The following is a 22,109-nucleotide window of genomic DNA, read 5'->3' on the forward strand; positions in this document are numbered from 1 at the left end:
TATATATAGGTCAATTGGGTCTTGGGTCTGTAGGACTCCTCTTGTAAATCGTTAGAGATTGAACAAAAGTTTAAATGTAGAAAATGTTCCTTATAAAAAAATAAACAACTTTTGTCTGAAACATTTTTTCGTAAACACCACTGTTTAGCCGTGAGAGCGCAAATTATGCGCAAATTGTATAGTATCAAAGATATTGTATACTATTATTTTATCTATGTATAGTATGTATTATATGGAAATATCAGTTGTATATGTGTGACATGTATATATGTGTAATATGACAGAGATTAATAAAAACTGTCTATACATGATATTTCAACAATTAACTCAGTCAATTGTTTGTTTTCTCTTGTTCCGTATTGGTTTCAATCCCTAGAGTTGGGTTAGAGCAGCAACAGACCGAAAGTTTTCATTGGGGTTTTATTTCATGCATTTACATGGAAGATAAAAGGAATCAAGAAAATAAATGGGGAGCCGGAGAGTCAAGGAAAATATAATATAATTGTTAAGCGAAGCAGTCGAGAAACGGCTAGTAATTTTATATAACTTTCTCTTTTTTCATGTAGTTGTACCTCTACATTCGACCAAACCAATTGAAAAGGGCTATTTATTTATTTATGAAAATGTTTTTCCATATTCTCAAAGGTAAATAATACCCCTTTAGGGCTATAAACGACAATTTATTATAGTTTTTATTATCGTCAAGTATGGAGGGTAGAAGTATGGTATCCTAAAGTTTCAACTTACTGTTATTGTTATTATTTATAAATATTGTTATTAGTGACATCTTTTAAATAAACAAAGAAGCTTAACTATTTACAAAAGCTTCGTTTTATTACGAAGTTGTTTAATAAATACAAGTTTTGGTGTAAAGCTCCACGAGCCCATTTTTAATTGTAGAATGCTGCATTACCGAGGTAAATTTAGAAAATTAAACAATTTTCGTGTATGAAAAGTTCAAAAATAATCATCCAAATGTAATGAAATTTAGTATCAATATGTAACAATAAACACAAGTATCAACTTTTAATGTAACAAATCGCATGTACATTGTCGCCCGAGGCGAAGCTTGGGGTGAGAAACATGAGATCTGAGATATTCTTTACTTACTCCTGTGGTGGGTATACTAATTTTCGCCCCAAATAGATTTAACCTAATTTAATAAGAACCACAAAAATGAAATAACAAATACTTTATTAAGACATTCCAATCTCATTTTCAAATTGTTCATCAGTAATTTTCTTATTTTTTAACTTTTTAACTAACGCAATATCCTTTGCCAATTCATCTATATCCTCTTGACTAATTTTCTGTTTTTTCTTTTTCTTTTTAACTGGTCCACCATTCTCTATTCGCTTTGCATTTGCTAATTTACGTTTTAATTTTCGGTTTTTCTTCTCTTCTTTCATTTCTTTGGTTTTCGACCATGGAGTAGTTGGTTTTTGTATCAGACGTTGTTTTTTAGACGGCCACACACCAGATTGTGAATATACGGATAACTTTTGTTGGCGAATTTCTTCTTTTTGTTTATCTTTATACGAAATTGAGTTAAAATCTAAATTTGGAATAGTTTCAAAACCGGTTGTATCACACTTTTTTAATTCGGGCATTTTAGGTAATTGTAATAATCCGTAACCCATAGCCATTTTACCCAATGGCAAATCCTATAAACCAAAGAAATTTATTATCGAATACTTTTTGGATTGTAATTTTAAGATAGCTTACCTTTACTCGTAACAGTAACGAGCATTCATGCTTAGAATAAGCTCGAATATGTGCAACAAAAGCTCGAACCCCTTTGTCCATAATACTTCGATCTCCCATCTGCTGTTCCCGTAAGTTTTGTACCAATTTACCTCGAAATTGATCAAGTGTGATTTCACTATCCATTTTTAATAATTTCACCCGTTGATTTCGTTCAAGAAAATCAACATAGGCTTCTTCTGAAGGCAGTAGTAAAATTAAAGCGGAACCTACAGCTCCTTGTCGTGCTGTTCGACCTACACGATGTACAAAAGCACTAGCACTCGCTGGAGGATCAAATTGTAAGACCCAATCAACTTCAGGAATATCAACCCCACGCGCTAAAAGATCTGTACACAGTAAAAGAGATTTTGAAGCATCTTTGAAACGTTTTAAAATTAAATTCCTTTTTTGTTTCATTTGTCCGTGAACAGCCATTATTGTGAGTGATAGCAAATCACTAGGTAAGCGACTTAGCACGTCATTCCAATAATCGACACATGCACATGTTGGTAAAAATAACATTGCCTTATTTACTTGATTTTCTTTTAGGAAATTCAAAAGATATGCCATTTTATCTGGAAAAGTGACTAAAAATGTAAAAGATTTTTTTTTAAAGAGAAATTTTATTCATACCTTCTGCATTTATAACAGTGAAATAATTATTCAACAATAATGGAGTTGCTTCTGCTTGTTTCTCCTTAACAACAACCATTACGGGATTTCGTAGCCCAGCACGTACTAACGATTGTAATTCACGAGTTTGTGTTGCTGAAAATAATCCAGTTCGTCTCTGTCGGGGCAAATAACTTAAAATTGTATCTAAAGATCCTCGAAATCCTAAATCCAATAATCGATCTGCTTCGTCTAATATTAAAATTTCTAAACTTTTCACTGCGCCCGCTAAATTTAAGTCTACATTTCGTGTTAATAAATCTTCTAATCTACCGGGTGTACAAATTACAATATTGCCACCAAATTTGCGAAAATTTTGTACATCTTCATCCACACTGTTTCCTCCAATGAATAATATTTGTTTTAAATTTAAAACATGATTCAAAATTGCACTTAGAACTTCGCTGGTTTGAATCGCTAGCTCTCGCGTAGGTGAAATAACAATAGCTCCGATTTCATGTTGTTTCAATTTTTCCTCACGTCGCAATAAAATTTCAACAAGTGGTATTAGAAATGCTAAGGTTTTTCCTGATCCTGTGACAGCCTCTGCCGTAACATCTTTCTTATTTAATAGTAAAGGAATAACAGCGGCTTGAACTGGCGTAGCAGTTGGGAAATTAAACGAATTTATACTATCTTTAACAACTTTACTGAATGTGACATTCAAATCAGACCACTTTTTAGACATTGTCACAAATCAAAACAAAACAAGCATGTTTGCAGAAAAACGAACAAAACATAACCTTAAAATAATTGGGATTGCATCCATGACGGAGATAACCATGAAGGTTACAAAGAAAGAGAACGATCGCTACGTGTTAAAGCATTAGCGCGTCTGTCCCTGAAAATTTGTAGAATTTATAGTTCATTTTTCAGCCATCAGCCGCGCTATCATCAAGAAGTAGTATATGCGAAGTTAGCTGTTTATGAGTACAAGTAGATGAAGTTAGTTGCATAATGTACAAATTGATATATCATTTCAAATTAGCGCACAACAGCCCGCTTTTATTGATACTACTTAGCGGTCGCAGCGCCTCACTTATTTTATCCATATTTCGGGGACAATATTTTCTATAGCGATCGTTCTCCTTCTTATAACCTTCATGGAGATAACTATACCGTAACTATGGAGTGTAGAGTAAAAGGAGAACCATCTCTGTATATAAAAAGTGTCCGTCGTAAAGCATTAAATAAGGATAGCGCTGTTATATCAAAAGTGTACATTTTAAAACATGTACTCAAAGTAATAAGAGTAGGATAGAGAACTAAACAAGTTATTAGAGTAGGATAGAGAAACTTACATCAAATACCCTTTTGCTACACAAGCGCCATTATAGCTACTTTATTTAATGCTATTTTGTGGATACTTTTTTGGTCAGTCATAAGAGATGATTCTCCTTTTACTCTACACTCCATAACCGTAACGGTAACTTATTTGTATCTCTTTCTAGTATTGGAACATGAATTTCATCGAATGCACACTCTATACATATTATCTCTTTGTTTCAATCTTAGGATTAAAATCATTTTAGCCTGCCATCTACCATAAACTTATACTCATCGACCAAAACTCCAAAAGTAATTTTCCGATGAACCATCTTTTAAGCCTCTCGACAGGATGAATCACGCTGCCGGAGACCTAATCAAATATTACTAAATTTAAATTTAATCTTAATTTTACTGCACATTACTCAATGATTATATTTATACTGTTTGTAAGCTGTATCGTTAGCCATTTATGTTATATGAAGTAAGAAAAGTTCTTATGGACTTGAAAGGACATGAAACTTATGGAACTGAATGGACTGAAAAGTTGTACACATACAATATCAATCACACACAGTAACACCATATAATTATAACCAACTATAACATACAGTACACATTCTCTTTTTATTTTATATGACTTACGTGAAGGCTTACAATTGGTATATCTTTGCACAAAGAAAATATCGGGGGGATATCTTTTACGATAATATTCCCTTTTTCTGAAATAGCTTCCGATTTTTGAACACAAGAGCTAAAAACTTCAGAACCCAACCAACTCATAATTACAATAAGAATTATTAGTATAATAAATTTAAAATAAAAAATATGATAAAATATAATAAAATTTTGTGACTGATGCTGGATTCGAACTAAGTAACATACATAATGCTAAAATGCGTGTCATAGTATGTGCATTGTGGGCAGCCATAAGTTCATCCTGTCGTGAGAAGCTCTAATAAGAGGTAGCAGAAAATGCAAAAAATAAACAATTTATTTGAAATGATAAAAGAATGCAAGGTTGTAGAAAGCTTGTAATGGGTTTATTAATTAAAATTTAAATGAAACCCATTCTGTTCACAAATTTGAAAATATAATATTTTTAATCTGAACTAACACAAATAATAAAAAAAACGTATCGTTTTAATGAGAAACCTGGCAACACTGCTCAGCTAAAGTTTTTTTAAATATTCAGTTATTATTAATAGAACTTTTTTTTTTTTACCAATACGAATTAATGTAAATATTTTGTTTTTTTTAAATACTTTTAAATAAAGTTTTTAGTACAAATAATAAATACGCAAAACTTAAAAATTTATTAATTATACAAAAAAAATGTCCAGATTGCAAATAACCGTCTAAATTATGACTCATCATTCAACGATTCATTATTTTGTAAAAATATTTTTATGAATGACGAATGAGTCATTCATAAAAGTTAGTCTTTAGTCATAGTAGGTACTCAAAACTTAATATTAAGTGTCTGTGATAAAAGTTGGAAAATTTCTATGATAATTAACGATGGAAGATGAAATTAATAATTCAACTGTGCCAAATTGGTTGGAAAACTTAGAAAAATTACGTGAAAAACGTGTAACTAGACGATTAGGACATGAAACGGGTGCTGGTGCCCCGTGTTTAAATTGTGCTGATAAGTGTCCAGGTATGTCTTGCAAGAATACTTTTCGCAAGTTAAATATTAACTTTTCTTAATTTTTTTAGGCTTAGATCTACATTTTTGGCGTAAAATATGTAAAGTTTGTAAATGTTCCAAAGATAGCCACAATGTTGAAGATGATGACACTTGTGGATGGGTTCAGTTCCAACTATTGGGCACCAAACCGATTAAATCGAAAGGAATAAAACTACCAGGAAACATACAAAATCAAAGTTTAGAATTTACACCTCCTGGGGCAAATTCTACTGTTGAACGATATTTAAATGAATTACCAACTGATGAAATACCACTAAGTGGTACTGATGCAGCTAAAAAAAGGCAATCACGATTACAAAATCAAATTCCCGCTCACGATTTGGATGCCACTTTATGCGATAGCTTAACACCAATCGAACAAAATAAAATGCAAGAATATGTCAGTCATATTAAACAACATTGTGTGGGTCAAGGAAAATTAATTGAACTTCCTATTTACACGGCTAATTTACATGAAATGAATAAACCATGCGCCAAAATTGTATCTGATCATTTACCTCTGGCGCATATTGTGAATTCAGAAGAAGTAAATTTAAAAACTGCCGCGTTAGCAAATGATTTATCAAATCTGAATTTGCACAACAAGAAAAACAAGCATGATCCAAATTTGGGACAGAATGCAGAGATTGGAACATATAACTCAAATACTTATCAACAATGTCATTCTTGCCAGGAACCTTTCACTGGTGGCGAAATTGTTATTTCTGTATCGCGTACTGATGCTCAGTGGCATCCAAAATGTTTTAAATGCCATTCCTGTGATCAAGTTTTAGAAGATTTAGTATACTTCTACGATAAAAAAACCAAAAATATTTATTGTGGTCGTGATTACGCCGCTATACGTGGAATTCCACGTTGTGGTGCTTGTGATGAACTTATATTTTTACGTGAATATTGTTTGGCTGAGAATCGAGCATTCCATGTTAAACATTTCTGTTGTTGGGAATGTGATGTTCCATTAGCGGGACAAGAATATTTAATGGACGGTCCAAATCCAATGTGTATTACATGTTTTGAACAGTTAAAAGCCGCTAAATGTCGACATTGTGGATTAATAATTGGGCCCCAACAGCAAGGAGTATCGTTGGATAATATGCATTGGCATACTCCAGAATGTTTTGTGTGCCATCATTGTTTGAAGAGTTTAGTTGGCACCAAAAAATGGCTATTGAGGGAGCAGCAAATTTATTGTTCGGCACCTTGTGTTGCATTAGCTAGTACCTGAAAAAATTTAGTATTACAAAGTTTGAAAACAACTGGTAAAATTTTTCTTAAAAAAGGTATAATTTTTTTTAACGACGTTTAAACGTTCATGCAATCAAAATGAATTTCATTTTTGATATTGTTACCCACTACTGGAATTATTCCATCCAAATTTAAGTCTGATAGTTAAAAAAGTAGGTATAGTAAAATTTATAATCTATTTTCTATTTCCAAACTTTGATAATTGCATACATATTCCTATATTTTTGTGCCTAAAATAATTTAGTGGAAAAAAATTGCCTTTGAGCTTTAAGTATTGTGAGAGTTAAAATAAATTTCCATACAAATCAAGGTAATAAAACCGAAAAATAACAAATGGTTCGAAATTTAAAACTCCAATTTTTACGGGACCGGGCGCAAACTTTTCGTAAGAGAGTGTAGGAAAAAGTCAGTTTGATCAGAAAGTGTGCTAAATTTACGCGCGTCAGACGCTTACAAGTTCGTGATAACCAATTGTGCAGTCGTTTTTAATATATAAGGCGTTCAAAACAAAGTTCGTAATTTTAATTAAAATTTTATTTTGACAAAATTAACGATTATTACCTGTTTTTGGTCAAATATTTGATTTAAAACCAATTGAACCTTATATTTTGGAAATTTCTAAACAATTTTTGTCTCATGACTTTTTTCACCGAGCACGGTGTTTTCGAGATGTCTGCGTTTTAAAAAAAATCGCTCTTTTAGGGACCATCTATTAATTACGTCACACGTTAAGGTGTTGAGAGGTCAACGAGTATTTCTCCCGTACTATAAATTTTTTTAAACAAAAAATTGTTAAATTATTTTTATCGTCGCCGCGAGCGTGAATTATTAATATTAATACCTGACACACTCTGTAAAATATATACCCTGTACACAAAAACGAAAATTTGTGAGTCAGCCCGATTCGATTATTTGAAAAGGGATGAAAAAATACCGTTAACTCGATTTACAGTTGTTTGATTTGTAGGTTTAAGTCGTCGTTTGCACGCTCGCTGCCCTCCCATTCCCAGAATCTTTTATTAACGTAATCAATCGTTTAGCGTTAAATTAATAAATCTTTTGTTTTGTTTATTTAAATTATTTGACTTGATGTTGATTTTATTAAGAATTTAAGAAATAAAAACAGAATATTTAACTGCTGTTTTATTTTAATGATTTCTATGAAATTATAAAATATATGGCAAAAATCGTGTGACGTAATTTATTAAATTAAATTTTGTTATAAATAAATTTGACGATTAGGTATCGTGTGGTTTTGATCAAAATATTTGATTAAAAAATCAACTGATTTTATATTTTTGACTATTCTTTTCTTCAAACGAACAGTTTGCACCCGGTCTCTGAAAATCGAATTTGTAGTTTTAAATTCCGATCTCAAATAACTTATTTCCTCAACTCATGTGGAAATCCGAAATTATTAATCCCGAATGATTTAAATATTTCTTTCTGTACACTGAACTCCTTCAATCATTACATTTATAAAATGTCATTTGTAATTATCAATCCTTCGTACTCTTTAAGCACTACGCTAGAAAGGTATAGTTGACCAACCACGGATTTTTATTTTGTTGAATAGTTTCGTTTTAACATCTTATCCAAACCGAATTCATTTCAGGGTACAACCTAAATTGTATATTTGATTCTCCTTTGTAAAACTCGAAAATATGATAAGTTTTCCTTTATCGGTCCTTTACTAATTTATAAAAAAAAAAGTGAATTTTTACTCTTCCCAATACATAAGATGTAATTTGCCAAATATTTGTATATATTATTGCGCCTTGTTCCCACAGTTTGATAAACCCTTAGTGAACTTCACTAGCCTATAGTTAAGTTTCCTGTCAACCATCTACGTTCCTACGCAAATCTCCAGACAATAATAAACTTCCGATTCACACGTGAATATAAAAAAAAGCTTTAGGAACACGGTTCTAATTAAGTATTTCATTTATAGAACATTCCATATAATCTGAACAAATTTTTTTTTATATATTCCATTGTATTTTATATAGACTATATTTATACCTTTTTGACAAATAAAAAATAATTTATAAACTTAAATATCAAGTTTCTTTATTTAATTTTTCTTCGTTTATTTTTTTTTACAGAAAAGCTCGTGTAATTTTGATTTTAAAACACGAAATGTTATAACTTTAGTGTCAAAATAATTTTGACTTCACGTTTTTGAAACGTATTAACAACAAAATAAACATCTCCCATTTCTTACCCCTTTTCACACAAAAATAATTTACAAAACAGTACTTACTTTTGTAGTTCCCTAGAATATTTTATAGCTTTCATGCAAATTAAAAGTGAATTTTCAACACTTCTTGCTTCCTAGAAATATCTCCTTGAAATTATCGTCATTTATCGATACAACAATGAATAATCAACCAAAGCTTTTGCTTTTCAATACTTAAAAGATAATTTCTCAAGGTATTTATTTCAAAAGATCATTGACTTTGGAAAATTTGCTTACTTTAGAACAGTAATGAAACACAATCACGTTTAGCTTTGACAATGAATGACAAGCTTTTAATGCTTGTCATTTTTCGAGAAGTAATTGTTTAGTTAATTACATACTTTCTATGCTGAAATTAAAATAATAAAAGCAAAAGTTTCCACGTTTTGAATAATAAGCCACGAGTTATATAAGCAATCACGAATAGCTCTGATAATAACTAACTGCTTGTTATCGTTTTAAGTTATCCATTGAATTCCATCGAAAATCTTATTGAAAATTATTCATTTTAATTTGCAAGAAAATTTTTATAGTAGGACAATTGAAAAGAGGACACTAAATGCGGGACTGGAGAAAAATGACATAATAAGGTTGTATTAACAATAAATAAAAATTTGTTTTTTAAATAGAGTAAGGCACCTATATTGATTTTATGAAAAGACAAAGATTTTTCATAAAAAACGAGCGGGCTTGTTATTAGGATGTTAAAATGTACTCTATTTCAATTCAAATATGGTAGAATTAAATTTTGGTTTTGTTTTGAATTTATTTTCAATTAAATAACATCTCGACAGATGGCCGGTCATCGAGTATAATTGAGGTTATTGTTTTTAAATTTTGTTGATGTTTTGAATTGATTGCGTTCTCCATTTTAATAAAAAATAAAATCGATCGATGTTGATGAGGAACTGTTTTTTTGTTACAAAGCGGGGGCGTGGCAATAGTTTTTATTTTGTTCTCACATACGACAGTTCCTTGAGATAATTGCCTTTCTTAACGTAAACACCGCCGTTCTCCTCCTCCATTACTGTTGCGGCCCAGCTGCATGCTGTTGAGGTGGTGCAGCTTGTGGGGGTAAAATTACTTGAATATGGTGGGGGGTATGTGGTGGGGGAGCTTGTTGATGTAAATGATATTGCATACCACCTTGCATCATATGTGGAGGCGGTGCTGCTAATGATATTGGGCACATAATAGGAAATTGGGCTGGATGATGTGGGTGACCTTGTGGAGGTGGGGGAGGCTGTGCTGTTTGATACTGTTGTGGTGGTGGTTGAGGTTGAGGTTGTGGTTGTTGTGAGCCAGGATACGCTCCGGGTGGTGGTGCTTGACCGGGAGATGGGGTATTACTAGGTGGTGGTGGACCTAAATATTGCATGGGTGATTCATGATGGTACATTCGTACAGCGTGTACTTGTTGGTATGGTTGTGGAGCTAAACCGCCTGGTGGATATACAAATTGTTGTAACGGAGCTGGTGCTAATAATGGTTGACCCGTTGCGGCTGCTACTTGCATTTGTTGCGCCATATCTGTACGAATGCCGCTTAGTTGTACTATAGAGAAATAAATTTGTTTTATTTTATTAATTTAAATAAGTAATGTACTTTTAAAGTTCAAAAAAGGTGGACAAATAGTCTAAATACAAAATCAACTTATAAATAATTTTAATTTTGAAATTGTTTTTATAGGAGAGTTACTTTTTTCCGTCAGAAAATTGAAGAGGTCAGTTTATTAACTATTTGTAAAAAAAAAATGCGACACAGAAAAACAACTAAATTTGTACATTTTATCATTTAGTCTAGTCAACAGATTCAAGAAATACTGGTCGTGATACGTGTGATAGCTTGTTGGATTCGGAATGATGATAAACACTCAAAGATGTACAAAAAAGTTTTTTCGCCAATATTTCCTAAAATATTAAAATTTAAGAAATTTTAGAAAATTTCCAATAAGAAGCTCCCGAAAAAAAAAAAAAAACGAAAATTCCAGAAAATATTCTGAATAAACAATTGAAAAATTAACTTTGGGATAAATTTCCAACGATAATAAATTCTTTAGTGTTCAGAATACACCATGATTTTTTTCAAATTTTTTGATTAATATTTAATACCAGAAAAAGAATTATTTAGTCTAGAAAAATCGTTTCTTGCACATTTTTCTAGACATCATTCCGAATCTAACGTATCCACACATATTTTTACGACTAGTATTTATATATTTCATCAATTTGAACTTGTTTCTTAAGACTAATTAACTTCTGTGGCTTTTCGTTACTGAAAGTAGTGCTATATAAAAGGTATTAAATTTTGATACGAAATTTTACAGATCCAGGGACACTCAGTATAAATTTTTTAAACTAATTTTATAAAATATAAAAATTGAGTGTACTATTTGGAGAATTGGCAGCAGCGAAAGGACTAAGCTCCAAAAGATAAGATTTATTATGAATACACAAATTTATTTCGCTTAATACTTTTCGTTCTTAAAGTAGAAACATTTGTTATCACAATCATAAAATGTTACTACTGTCATGTTACTGATAAAATGAGTTGCCAAAACGTGCACTGATCTTAGAACTTTTAAAATTATTGCAAGTTGTACGTTATATTTGTTTTCATAATTTTGAGTTTATCGTTTTGAACTTTCCAAGTACATCATCGTCAAAATAAAAATAAAAGTTAATTTTACCTTTTCTAAATCGACTCGACTGGGAATGCGGTGCTGTTTGGTATGGAGGTTGATTTGTCATCACATATGCAGGCATCACCATTGGCATAGGTTGTCCTTGACCTTGACCGCCGCCACCAGAATGTGTTTGTGCCATTGACACTGTGGCGGGTTGTTGTGACACTACATACGGCGATGGTGTTTGTGGTGTATGTGGTCTTGAAGCACTTGGAGTACTTGGTGATCGTGGTGTAAAACTTTTTGGATTAAATTCTTTTGCATTTGGATTTAACGTTGACTTTTTAAATGCCGTTGCTACTTTATCAATTACTACCGTCGTGGTTTCATGTTGCGATGGTTGTGTGGATACTGTTGTCTCTGATGATGGTGGTGTCTGTTGAGGTTTAGGGGGTCCGGGAGGTGGTAATTGTTGTTCTAACTGTGTAGGCGGTGAAATTTGTTGTTGCGAGGGTATATGTTGTTGGGAGGGTTGATCTGACGAAACTAATTTAAAATCTTGACTAAATTTCCGTAAATCTTGCATGGTTTGTAGCTGAGGATCGACAACACCTCGATGTCGAGGTATTCTCTGTTCTCGAGGCTGTTGTAAATCCATATTTTGGTGTGGGGCTGATGAATTGTCTGTCGAAGATGGTGGTGGTGGTCTTTGTAATTGTACCCTCTGTTGTTGTTGTTGAACTGTTGGTTTCATCATACCCGTGGGTGGGGGATGATGGTGGTGATCATTACCTCGCGTATCTCCACCATTCATATGTTGTTTGGGAGGACTGGGTTGTTGATGTGGTCGTGTGGATACCACAACCGGAGTTGAAGGTACAACTACCGTCTGTACCATTGTTTGTTGAACCATTTGTTGTTGAGGTGGAGGTAATGGTACTTGTTGTGGCGCACCACCACCTTGAATAACAATACCTCCACCAGCACTACCTGGTGGGGGTACTAGTGGAGGATACATAGCTGTTGGAGGTGATTGTTGATATACGATTTGTTGTTGTGATTGTTGTGTTTGAGGGGGTGGTTGAGAATTTTGTTGCATAACTACTGCTGAAGGTGGAGATGGTTTAGGTGCATAACCACCGCCGCTACCGCCTCCACCGCCACCTTTATTGAATATTGATGGATTTAAAACAGCCTGTTGTGGTGAATTGCTATTTTGTTGTATTAATTTACCGGATGATGGATTTGAACGTTTTGCTGGAGGTACATATTTTCCACTGTTATTATTGCCTGATGAATCTGAAAAATAATTATCATTATTTGGAAGAAACGAAGATTGGCAACATTTTTGAAAATCATCTGGTGGAGTTTGTGATTAAATGAAATGTCGATCAGCATGAAGATGTTTTAAAAACGTAAACAAGCTCGATTCGAGTAAGGCTATTAGGATCTTCAAATTATTTTTTTCTAATGTAGTTTACTTTTACTCTGGAATAATTATTCTGACCGATATATCGTACTAGACGCCTGTGTAACAAAACTCACTGATTGATATTTAGTAGACAAGAAATTATAAATTGAAATACAATCTTTGTAATTCAGAAAATTAAGTATAGAATTTTGAATGAATGAATCTATACTTATGCATCTAGGAAGCAGAAAAAAAACTATAGACTTTCTACGTTTCTTCTAATTTTGGTAATATCACGTAGTATCATTTGCTTATAAGAGCAAATTCGACCTCCAAGTAATAAGATGTTCCCAAGAAGGGTACAGAGAACATCTTATATATAAATCTAGGTGATAGAGATTCTAATGTAGTATTATGCCACTAAAGATTGAATAAAAACTAAATACGTACTTGATGGTGTATTACGTTGGACAGCTGCAAAACGTTCCTCTTCATCGCCATTCTCTAACTCTAAATGTGCTTTATAACTTGGCTGACTTTCTATTTCATGTGCTATTTCAGCAGCACGTCCCTCTAATTCTTTATAGTCAGCTGTGTCCTTACGTTGTAATGGTAATGTGTAACCAGCTAATGAATGATCAAATGTTGACGTAACACCGTAAACTTGTTCATTTTTTTTAAACATTTCATTTGCATCCCAACCATTTGCATCTGGTTCTAATTCTAAACTACTATTAGCTGCATCATCACCATTTATACCACCGCTACATGGATCCCAAGGTTCCAATTGTCGTTCTTCAGCGTTTCGTAGATTTTGACCTAGAAGTAAATTATTATTTTTGTAATAATGATACAAAACGTAATTTTTTGTGATTTTAACGATTTTTTTTGCATTACAATACCAAAAAATTGTTGGATTTGTTTTTGGATTTTATAGAGTAATTAGGACCCAAAATTAACGAAAATTTAGTTCGTTTGCCTAGTAGACAAATATTTTCTTAGATTGATTCGAAAAATCACATTTAATGTAGGATAATATGGGATTTAAGACGATACTTCAGAGAGTAAGTGTACCATCATTTTTGTAATTTTAGGGTCAAAATTATTGATTGCTGAATTTTATCGAAAATGAAAACAGCAAATTTTTTTTCATTTTTTGTAATTTTCTTAACGCGTGAACCGATTTTGATGAAACTTACTTTTATCGATTTGTCTTAATCTTGCGAGTCACTGAAGATATATATTGTGAAAAAAAAAGAAAGTCGACTAACTATGTCCAGTGAGGTAACATGACGATTAGTCAAGTTTATACCATGGTACCGCCCAAAATTCTATATGAATCCCTATATTCGAGATATATCAGTACGATACATCAAGGTTTGTGTGTTGCCGATCTTACCCAGCCTGTGTTTAATTTTTTTTACAGTGTGTCGCATTTAAGATGAAGACACTCATATTGTTATGTATTCAAATATTTCAATAAACTTGTAATAATTTTGAGTGTAGACCAAAAGAATGCATAAATTAAAAAATGCGAATTTTGTCATGAAAATCGGCATATGGGTATAAAAAAATATTCTTAACAATTTTGTTTCTCTAACCATGCCTGACGCTAGACCAAATATTAAGAATCGGCCACATCGATCAATTTGCAGTAGGCTGAGTTTATAGGTCAGATTTCGGTTAAGTTTCTTAAAAAATGTGACCCATCGCCGTTTATGACTATGCAAAATTTCAAATCGATATTCCCATAAATAACGAATACCGGGGGTGTCTTCATCTTAAATGCGACACACTATTTAAATAAATTTACTTAAAAATTACAAATTTACGTACCGTTATATTTAGAAATGGCAGTGTCAGTCTGAAACGTATCCTTTGTTGCATAGTCTAAATCTACGTCCCGCGCAGTTATACATACAATATCAGACGGTCGAAATATCATTTTATCTACGACGGAATCAATATTCAATGAGGTTTGATTGTTTATATTATTTGTGTCAACTCGTGTAGCTACTTCTAATACCACTTCAAATTGACTGGAGAATGTACGAAATACACCCTCCCATACAGCTCCTGAATATGTTTTAATTTGGACAACGTTACCCACATGACATGTTACTGCATGCATAAACAATGCATTATTATATACGCCTTCAGCTACGACAGACCTTGCTCGAGGTGACCTACTATAAAAAAATTTATGTATTAAAATAATTTTATTTTCAACTATATTAAGGAGAACTCTAGATACTTCAACGAAATTTCTTATTCGTTTCAATGTCTAAAATCAATTATATTACAAATACGTATTCGATATTTTGATACTAAAACACAAAAAAACCTTGCAGAAAGGTTCCAAATTTTTCAAAGGTATAAAATTTTCTTGATCCTATAAAATGGTCATGTTTACAATATATTCCGCTACGGCGGCATTGTTTCAATAGCTCCTTCATACATTGATAAAACAAATATTTTTTTTCAGAAAAAGTATATTTCCGTGGGAGAGAAAGGGTGTTTTGTTAAATGATTAATACATACTTAAAACTTCATGAGTGGCTTACTTTTGGTGAGTCTACCAAACATCTCTCTACGACCTTTTTCAAAAATGTTTCGTTTTCAAATTAGCATTATAACGTCATATTTAAGCTATCGATCTGAAAAAATGCAGCAGAGTATTTGTTGGACACTATGATCACTTGTTAACATTAGGTAATAATTATTAAACAATAAAATATTTTGTCCGATAAAAATTCTGCACCGATGAGCTTGTCTATCACCTCGAACATGCCGTACTTAAACATTTTTGCTTTGAATACATGGTTTACTTTTGCTGAATTCGTCTAACTTCGTCTCGTCTAATTTCATGCCGCTTTTTTTCTGACCTATAGGTTTAAAGTGCCGTTATCATGCTCATTTGAAAACGCAACACTTTCGAAAAAAGTCGTAGAAAAGTTTGGTAGACTTGCCAAAAGATAGCCACTCACGAAGTTTTAAATATGTATTAATTATTTAATAAAAAAGGGGCTTTTCCGTGGGTTATACTTAGAACTTTTCGCCGGAACATCCTTTCTGTCCTGCGGTCTATATAGCTTATGTTAAATTTACAGATACCGTTGGCGCGAAGTATTGGATAGTAAAAACATAGGTAATTGTTCGTATAGTATATCAAATTACGCGAAATTTTAAAAGTATTTTACTGAAGATCTTATTTTTGACCCTCAAAACTTTAAGTCTTATTATTACACAAACAACTATTCAAAGATTCTTAGTCAGAGAGTACGAACAAAAGATTATACGTTGACATTTAAAAAGGTTTTTATCAAATCAATCTTTTCAAGAAAATTAAATGACCCTTTTCGCGCCGAAAAAATATGATATTCATAGCCGGTTTTCATAATATATTTTTAGTGACTAAGATTAGTTTTGAAACTAGTTCAAATCAATTTCGAGCCTAAGTAAAATTGTTTTAATCGAAAAAATACCTGAAATAATCGTTTTAAAATACCTGATTATCCTTCAAAAATATATAGGCCCTGTCATTTGTAGAGTGGGGTTCTCGTACTTATCGATTAAAATTTAACTTAATTATAAAAACATTTAACAAAGACTTGACAAATTGTGTTTTACAAAAAGGTCTATTTTACATTATCCTTGAAACATAGATACAAACTCTTATATAATTCGAATGGATAGAACCATTTTATGTTCAAATTTGACATGACCCATTTTAAACATATTTAGAGTTAGGATCTATGGAAGTATCTTGAAAATTTGATATTTACTTACCCAGTAGGTCCACCTCTGAGTTTCCTCTTATTCATATCTTCAATGTTGCCCAAATTGGAGCCTTCGTATTTCCGCGTAGGGACCGGAATTTTGAATAGATTTATAATAAATATGATTTACACAGGAATAAAATAACACACGCGATAAAACGTGGGTATTATAATATAAATACAATTGGAAAAATTGAAAACGTATGATAAATAATACTTTTTAGTAATTTTTGTTTTTTCGTTTTTTTCTCCTTTTTTTTTTTAATAAATACACAAAACCGTAAAAATGATTATTTTTTTGGAAAAAATTAAATAACAAAAAAAAATTATAACAAATATAAATATAAAATATTTATAAGATTTTTTGGTGTGTTGAATCAAAAATGACAAGTATAATAGTCAATTCTGACCTCGTCCTCAACATGCAACTTTACTCTCTAGCCAATACAAGATGGCTATGTGACGTAATCAATACATTAGAAATTTTCAATGTGGTGTTTCTCGTATTTTTATGTTTTTTTTTTTTTTGTTGTTGGTTGTTCAAACGTTGATATTTTTTCTGATTATGTATTAAAAGCTTCCATTTCTAGAATTCTTTGTGAATTCGTTTTGTTTGATTTAATTTAATCATTTACCCGTAATTTATTTTGTTGTCAAAAATTTTTTTGAAACGGTTACCTTTAATATTTGACTGTATCCGTTCATATATATTTAATAGTTACAAGTACAACGTTTTTTATTTAACAAATAATTCAACAATAAATAAATTAAGTCAAGAGACTGTATGAGCGGTATCGCATGCCTTCGTGCAATGCGCTGTACTATTATGCGCATTGTATATGCTCATTCGTCCGTATTTCTCCATCGACAAGTTCATTAAACGGTTTACGCTCCAAATTTAAAATATAAAATCGATAAATGTACAAGGTGGAACACAATATTTTTTAAAAATTTTAATTTTATATGTCGAGAAGTTGAAAATGGACATGAATTAATTTTATAATTAAAAATATCACATGATAATATATTTATTTTTAAATAAAAAATAAAAAATTAAACTTCAATATTTCGCTTAGTTGAAATGAAATTTCTCCGAAGGGTACGAATTGAGTTGGATAAGAAAAAGGCTTGCTGAGCCTTAAATATGATAGTAGGTAATGTTCCAAGTCGCCCTGTAAGGTTTCTCGAATTTCTATGTGTCAAACCCCCCCCCCCACAGGGAATAATTCGTGTTTTTCAAAGTGCTGCTAAAAAAATCCCTGACCACTTGCTTTTCTGTTTTTTACAGTTTCCAGAACCATCACTTCAAATTTTTTACAGGATGACTGTTCAGAATCACATCTAATGAATTATCAAACAAGCAGACAGTTTCCAGAACCATCACTTAGTGACAGTTCTTCAAATCTCCCCCTGGTGGGGGATATGACACATAGAAATTCGAGGAACCTTACAGGGCGACTTGGAACATTACCTACTATCATATTTAAGGCTCAGCAGACGGTTACCATGACCATCAGTAAATCATACGTACATCTCTCTAACGATAACCTTTTTTTCAAACTCTTATATACACGAAACTCAAATCCATAGCCTCCTAATTTCAAATATTTGGCTGGTGCCATTTTCTCCCCCGGAAATGAATAGTAATCACTATTTTTGATTACACAAGAAAAAATACTTTTCTTCTATTTTTTTTGAGAAATTTCAGTTTCTGACATTCCCCCTCCTTCAAACAAAGTCTAAAGGTCTAAGTCTATTATTCTATGGTCTAAGTTTAGGAAAGTTATGAAATATCTCCCGATCAGGATAACGAGTTTATTCATTTCAAACTTTATTACCATCTTATTAATTGTAATTTTCTACTGAGAAAGGTAAGTTTCTATTTAGGAGACGAAATAAAATGCTCATTTTATTTTTAATAAGAAAAACTGTGATAGGACATCTTGTAGACTGGATTGTGCGCCTTGCTGAAAACAATAGAACATTGGTAAACCTAAACCATAATAAAAAAAACGATTTAATTCAGCCGAACAATATGGAAACAAAAAAGGTAAAATATTTTAAGACTCCAAATTTTGTTAAACAAAATTAATTTTAATTTCAAAATTGATTTTTTAAAGACTAACTTAGAAGATTCGTCGAAACAACGAAAACTTAATGAAATACTAAATGAATTGAACAACATTGAACAATATTGTATGGACCAAAATCTGACTTTAGATGAAATGAAAGTTATTTTCGAGCCATTAAAAGATTTAATTTCTGTCAAAACTGTTTTTTCTCGAAAACTGTTTGTTTCCTGTTTATTCGCATTAATTTTTGGTTTAATTGTCGCAGCCTACAATTTTGAATGTGTATCATGGTTCTTCATGGTAATCCTACGATTATTTTTGATCGGTATTCTGCCAATATTTGACTGGACTCCATTTGCCAGAAATCAATGTATACTTATAAAACCTGAGATAATCCCAGAAACTAATTTAACGAATCCTTTAAACTGTGACGTTTGTGAATCGCTTTACAATGTTACAATTTTATCTGACTCGCAATTAAATTTAATCGAACGGCGATATTTTTCGATTTATGAACCATTTATTCTACCATTCGAAACCATGATCGATGGTTCAAATTTTTCACAAAACTTATTCGACGATGCGTATTTAATGAGTAGTGTTCCTTGCGATTTGGGAACAAATTTATTTAAAACAAAAAAAGTCTCAGTTGAAATGTTGTACGAACATGCAAATAATGGCATCTTCCAAAATTGGTTTGTACATTTTCGAAATTGTGACACACAATCGATTAAATACGTTCGATATTTATTACAATCGTTAAATACTTTTAAAAGTATGTACCGTACAAATTCGAATTGGATTCTATTCAGTCAAAAATATCTTACGGAGTCATTTAAGATTTTGGATATTGAGTATGGTAATTTGATAATTTTTACTCAAATTCAAGGAGGTAACTTTATTGAGTTGACTCCAATTAATGAATGTTCAATTTGTCATACGTTAAAATTGTATTTACCAGAACAAAATTCTTTGATATTTATATCGAATTTATGGAAATTGTCATACAAACCGGATCCAAATAGTTTGAATAGTCTGGCTATCATTGAGGAAATGTTTTGGGATGATTAATTTATTTATTTTCAAAAAATTTGATGTTGTATGTTGTGTATCGTTTATATGTACTTAATCTTGTATTTAAAAAACATTATGATTAATAAATGTATTTGTCATGAACATCATCCATTTAGTCTTTACTTGATACTTTTTAAATTCTATGATAGGATTAGGCACTTTTGCGTTTTGATAATGTAATTATTATTACCCTAAAAAAGACAGATAAGTTCAAATAAGTCGATTTTTGTAATTTTTGGGTCTATTTTTTTCACTGAAATTGAAAATTAAATTTATTTTTATATAGTCGGATAAAGGAATACATAAAATAGCCATTCTTAGCGAGTCCTCAATAACAGCTCAGATTTTGATGATTTTTTTTTTCAAAATAATTCTTTTTGTATATTATTTAAAATCAGAAACATTTCAGAGGGGAAGAATAATCTTAATTGATTTTATACTGTGGGTGTCATTAAGAAACAATTTTTTGAAATTCATCCTCTAAAAGGGTGAAATAGGGTATGAAAGTTTGTATGAAAATATATACAAATCATTTTTGAGTTCTCTACTTAACAGATTTTAAGAATTACTTCACCTCTAGAATGCTACCTTATCAGTAAGTACCTAGGTAATATGGGACGCATTTCATTTTCAAAAAATTAGGATTCCACACCAAAAGTAAAAATCCATTAAAAAGTGAAACCGTCATTTATGAATTCACTACTTTATCGATTTTAAAAATTCTCACCTATAAAATGCTACATTATCACCAATTAACATGGGTTGTGTTTTATTAAAAAATTTTTTTTCAAAATATGTTGTACATATATATTGTTTAAACAATATAAATAACTAGCAGATATCCACGTTATAGCTTTCATTTCTCTCAACGTTCCTTTTGTTCACTATTTAATGGATTTTCAAGTGCGAATCCCTAATTATTTTGAAAAGAAAATACGGCCATGTCACTTGCTGATAATGTAGCATGTTATATAGGTGAATTCTATAGGTGAAAGAATTTGTAGCATTTTATAGGTGGGTTAACCTGAACTTGGTGAAAACGATGTTACAAGGTTCCAATATAAAATCCAACAAATTGCGAGGTCAACTTCATAAACCTATTGACATTCAAATAAATTCGGTTATTGTTATTTTTGGGAAAAAATTATCTCATAAGTAAATGACTTCCATTAACCCTTATGTGCGCAATCACAACTTTCGAAGTTTTTAAGAATTACCCTTTGAGTTCAGGTTTGAGCACAGGTCCGTGCGCAGGAATGATCCAGGGGGATGAATTAATTCTGCGAGGTACAGAAAGAAACTTTTCCAAAACTCTGTGCGCATCGACCAATACATCGCGAATTGCCAGAACGCGAAGCATTTGGTAGAAATTTGGCAACGCATATTCATTGCAAATATCGAGTGCTTAGAGTGAATTTTTGATACCCTGTCCGGCAGTGCGTTTTCGCCAAACTTTAACTTCCTCGACCCATATGTCAGGGAAATCATCGTGCACTGAAAATTTGATAAAGTATTTCGATGATTCAAAAATCGATCCTGTAAATGTGTCAGAAACAAAACTATGTACGACATGTAGATTGTGATCCGGAAATAATCTTCAATTGACTCAGTCTGTACATTCGATCGTTGAGTCTGTTTTGATGAGTACCTCGGCTTCCGCAATTTCATATCATATACATCGCAGATTTCGTTCTTTGAAATTATTTTGTGAACTCTTCTTCACCGTGAACTCGAAATAGCTTGAACGGCTAACTAGTCAATGGAAATTCGTTTCATAAATGGCTGCATTTTTAGGACTATATTGTTAGTTCCAATTTATTTTCAGGGGTTGGAAAATTGACCCAATTCCTAAATTAAAAGAAAATTGAAATTGTTTTTGAAATGCTACTAAAAGTTTAAATTATTATTAATTGTTAAAAGTTTCAAATATAGTTATCGATATTATTTTTTGGAGAAATATCGATTTATATTTATTTCCATATTAAACCTTGCATTTTGCCACTTTTTAAAATTGAAATTCAACGAAATTAATTCGATAACAGTATTTTTTTACTCAAATCTTATTATAATTATTAATAAACTCCAAAGTATTTAATAAATTTAAAATTTCTTCCAAACTTTATTGCATGGCAGCTAGAACTCCTTGCTTACTTTTTTTTACGGAGCAGAAAATCTTGGGTGACATATGGGCGAACGATTTTTTAATCACCCATGCACTGTTTTTAGATCTTGATAATTTTATCTTTAACGAGTTAACGAAATCCG

At 31.6% G+C, this 22,109-nt stretch overlaps 4 protein-coding genes across 5 annotated transcripts; 2 read left to right on the forward strand and 2 right to left on the reverse strand.

The window, feature by feature from the left end:
• Window positions 1–1,041: 1,041 nt before the first annotated feature.
• Window positions 1,042–3,189, reverse strand: LOC123300021 (probable ATP-dependent RNA helicase DDX55 homolog). Its single transcript, XM_044882476.1, has 3 exons — window positions 2,380–3,189; window positions 1,726–2,321; window positions 1,042–1,664 (listed from the first exon to the last, which is right to left on the reverse strand). Exons 1-3 carry the CDS (start codon window positions 3,104–3,106, stop codon window positions 1,197–1,199), a joined length of 1,791 nt encoding a protein of 596 aa, XP_044738411.1. The 5' UTR covers window positions 3,107–3,189; the 3' UTR covers window positions 1,042–1,196.
• A 1,923-nt stretch (window positions 3,190–5,112) lies between these two features.
• LOC123299678 (testin) lies at window positions 5,113–7,742 on the forward strand. Its single transcript, XM_044881975.1, has 2 exons — window positions 5,113–5,347; window positions 5,407–7,742. Exons 1-2 carry the CDS (start codon window positions 5,206–5,208, stop codon window positions 6,621–6,623), a joined length of 1,359 nt encoding a protein of 452 aa, XP_044737910.1. The 5' UTR covers window positions 5,113–5,205; the 3' UTR covers window positions 6,624–7,742.
• A 1,696-nt stretch (window positions 7,743–9,438) lies between these two features.
• Window positions 9,439–16,913, reverse strand: LOC123300038 (ataxin-2-like protein). 2 transcript variants are annotated; one of them, XM_044882498.1, is made up of 5 exons: window positions 16,709–16,913; window positions 14,756–15,105; window positions 13,370–13,738; window positions 11,572–12,807; window positions 9,439–10,436 (listed from the first exon to the last, which is right to left on the reverse strand). In XM_044882498.1, exons 1-5 carry the CDS (start codon window positions 16,741–16,743, stop codon window positions 9,907–9,909), a joined length of 2,520 nt encoding a protein of 839 aa, XP_044738433.1. In that variant the 5' UTR covers window positions 16,744–16,913; the 3' UTR covers window positions 9,439–9,906. The 2 variants fall into 2 exon arrangements, with proteins under 2 accessions (XP_044738433.1, XP_044738432.1); XM_044882497.1 differs by having other exon boundaries at window positions 9,440–10,436; window positions 14,756–15,108.
• A 1,602-nt stretch (window positions 16,914–18,515) lies between these two features.
• LOC123301254 lies at window positions 18,516–19,841 on the forward strand. The gene is made up of 3 exons (XM_044883989.1): window positions 18,516–18,569; window positions 18,636–18,748; window positions 18,819–19,841. Exons 2-3 carry the CDS (start codon window positions 18,734–18,736, stop codon window positions 19,839–19,841), a joined length of 1,038 nt encoding a protein of 345 aa, XP_044739924.1. The 5' UTR covers window positions 18,516–18,569; window positions 18,636–18,733.
• Window positions 19,842–22,109: the final 2,268 nt, after the last annotated feature.

The sequence above is a fragment of the Chrysoperla carnea genome, chromosome 5, assembly GCF_905475395.1.
Source record: "Chrysoperla carnea chromosome 5, inChrCarn1.1, whole genome shotgun sequence".
Classification (NCBI taxonomy): Eukaryota; Metazoa; Arthropoda; class Insecta; order Neuroptera; family Chrysopidae; genus Chrysoperla; species Chrysoperla carnea.